This window comes from Myotis davidii, unplaced genomic scaffold (assembly GCF_000327345.1).
Source record: "Myotis davidii unplaced genomic scaffold, ASM32734v1 scaffold134, whole genome shotgun sequence".
Lineage (NCBI taxonomy): Eukaryota > Metazoa > Chordata > Mammalia > Chiroptera > Vespertilionidae > Myotis > Myotis davidii.
In genome coordinates, this window is record NW_006288853.1 from 4,784,577 (window position 1) to 4,786,899 (window position 2,323).

General features: G+C 62.8%; 1 protein-coding gene across 1 annotated transcript in view; it reads right to left on the reverse strand.

The window, feature by feature from the left end:
- Nucleotides 1–2,323, reverse strand: part of SPOCK2 (sparc/osteonectin, cwcv and kazal-like domains proteoglycan (testican) 2) — a gene marked incomplete at its 5' end in the record, with an annotated part of 9,901 nt that overhangs the window by 1,231 nt on the left and 6,347 nt on the right. The window contains 2 exons of the mRNA XM_015562109.1: nucleotides 7–36; nucleotides 1,386–1,448. Of these exons, the coding sequence (XP_015417595.1) occupies nucleotides 7–36; nucleotides 1,386–1,448 (93 nt within the window). The remainder of the gene's footprint in view (nucleotides 1–6; nucleotides 37–1,385; nucleotides 1,449–2,323) is intronic.

Genomic DNA, 2,323 nt, shown 5'->3' on the forward strand with positions numbered 1-2,323 from the left:
AGTAGCCGTCCTCGTCGCAGCTCGGGATGAAGACTCCTGGAGGGCCGGCGGAGGGTCAGAGCAGGGCCGAGGGGGGCTCCCCAGAGGGGTGGCCCTGGAGCTCGGACCCGGGTTGCGGTCCAGACCCCAGCAGCCCAGGCACTGACCACCCAAAAAGCCCAGATGCCTGTGTTTCTTCCAGCTCCTCGACTGGAGACGAGAAAGCCCACCTCCCTAGATGACCTGCTCAGGCCCCGCGATGGCGCTGTCCGCCTCGCCACTTCCCTGACTTGTGGCCCAAGTCTCGTAGGATGGCCAGGCTGACCTCCACCCCAGCGGCCCCTCCACCCCATTACCCTCCATCCTGGCTGCCCCTCCATCCTGAGTGCCCCCTGCTGGCAATGCCCATGCTTCTCCTCTCAGCCCCTCTGACCTGACCTGCCTACAGACACCCGCCCCCGCCCCCGCATTCCCTCAGGCTACGGAACTGCTGCTCCTCTGTCCACTCAACAGACATCTGAGACCACCACACTGGGGACCCAGAGACGGACTCTGCCCCTTGGGGGCGAGACACACAGAGATAATACCAGGCACCCAGGAGGGCTGCCGGGAGGCCCAGCAGGCAGGCTCAGTGGCTTCCTGGTAGCTGCGGCGCTAAAGCCCACCCCTGAAGGCCAGGCTCTCGGCCAGGGTCGGTCGCTGTGTGGTCCAGTATTGTCACGTGTGGTCTCTTCAGCCCAGTCCAATGCCAAGCTGCCCTCAAGGAGCTAGGAGGCTCCACGGGTCCTGCCCCTCAGACTTCTGTCCCCTCAGCCACCACACTCCAGGGGACCTTTCTTTCTGTCCCCCAAAACCTTGAGCATCTTCCTGCCCTCAGTTCTGCACTTGGCTGGCTCGTTCCCATCCCTCAGGGCTCCCCCTGAAGCCAGTGGCCCAGAGAGGCCTCACACCAGCCACAGCTAGGGGTGGTGCCGTGTTGGTGTGGGCTGTGCCCGGGGAGCCTATGTGCCTTATGGGCCCAGGACCGAGTCTGTGCTGCCCATCAGTTCTGACCTGGGCTGGCTCCCAAGTGCTCGCTGAGCAGTGTCTACTGGCAGGGGGTGCGGGGGATCGGGCTCACTCAAGTTCTGAACTCACTTTGCTGAACTGAATAAAATGGGGGGGGGGGGCACTAGGAACCTTTTGTATCCCAACCTCCTGCTCCATTAGCAGGAGGCAAAAATTAGTGCTGAAAACACACTCACTGGGGGCTGGGAGACCCTGACCCACACAAGGATGAAAATGAGGAGTCCCTCTCCTATCTTCCTAGGCCAGGCCTCCCCCTAACACCCCAGCTGGAGCCTCCAGTCTCAGGGGGACTGGGCACCCTCCCTGCCTCCTGCCCTGTGCCCAGCCCAGCGCCTCACCTGGCTTCTTCTTGGCGGCCTCCTGGATCTGGATGCGCTCCAGCTCCGCCAGGCAGGGGGGCTCTGCAGGGACAGAACCGCGCTGAGGGGCTGCCCCCACTGCAGGGCTGTGAGGCCCCCAAGAGGCCAGGGTGACCCATGGGATGAGTTAATAGGATTCAGAAGAGGGGTGAATGCACACATTCCCCACGAGTATGGGCCCCAGGGGGACATAAGACAAGAGGGGATGTGAGTGGGAAGCCTGAAATCACTGGCAGCCAAATCTAACTTGTCTGTGACCGTGGGAAGACCTGAGCCCTTCCAGCGGGAGGCCCGGCTGAGGGAGAAATGAGACCTGTTCCCAGGCTCCCGCCCAAGGCTGGTGCACAGAATCGACAGAATGCGCGTCGGAGGCCTGGGGAGGAGAGGAGAGGAGAGGCCTGGAGGGGGCAGCGATGCAGACAGCGGGAGGCTGGGCAGTTAGGGGCAATTGAATGATCCAAAGGTTTGTCTGTCGCACAGTGCTCTGCGCCCAGATGGTCTCAGCTCAGCCTCACGGGGGTCTCTGAGGTGGGTCTTGCCCCTCGCGAGTCAGGTTCGTCACCTGCCCAGGTTCCCCACCAGCACATGCAGGAGCCCTGGCGGAGCCTGAGCCTCGGCCCCGGACGCTGTGCTGCTGTGACCCCACGAGCACCAGGGAGCCAGCAGGGCACCAGCGCCTCCCCAGGGGCTGGGCGGGGCAGCTGGCCCCGGGGACCTCAGCTTCCTCATGCATGACAGCTGCCACTTGGCCTAGACCATCTCTAGCAGGTGTTTGTGGTTCAGCAACTGATGCCACATCCTAAGGCTAAGGATCACACAGTGGAATCATGGAGAAGCCCAAGTCCCAAGTTGCTTTAGCTTCAGGCCTTTCCTGCCCCTTCCAAGACCCTCCAGGGTCCCCAGAAATGGTACATGGA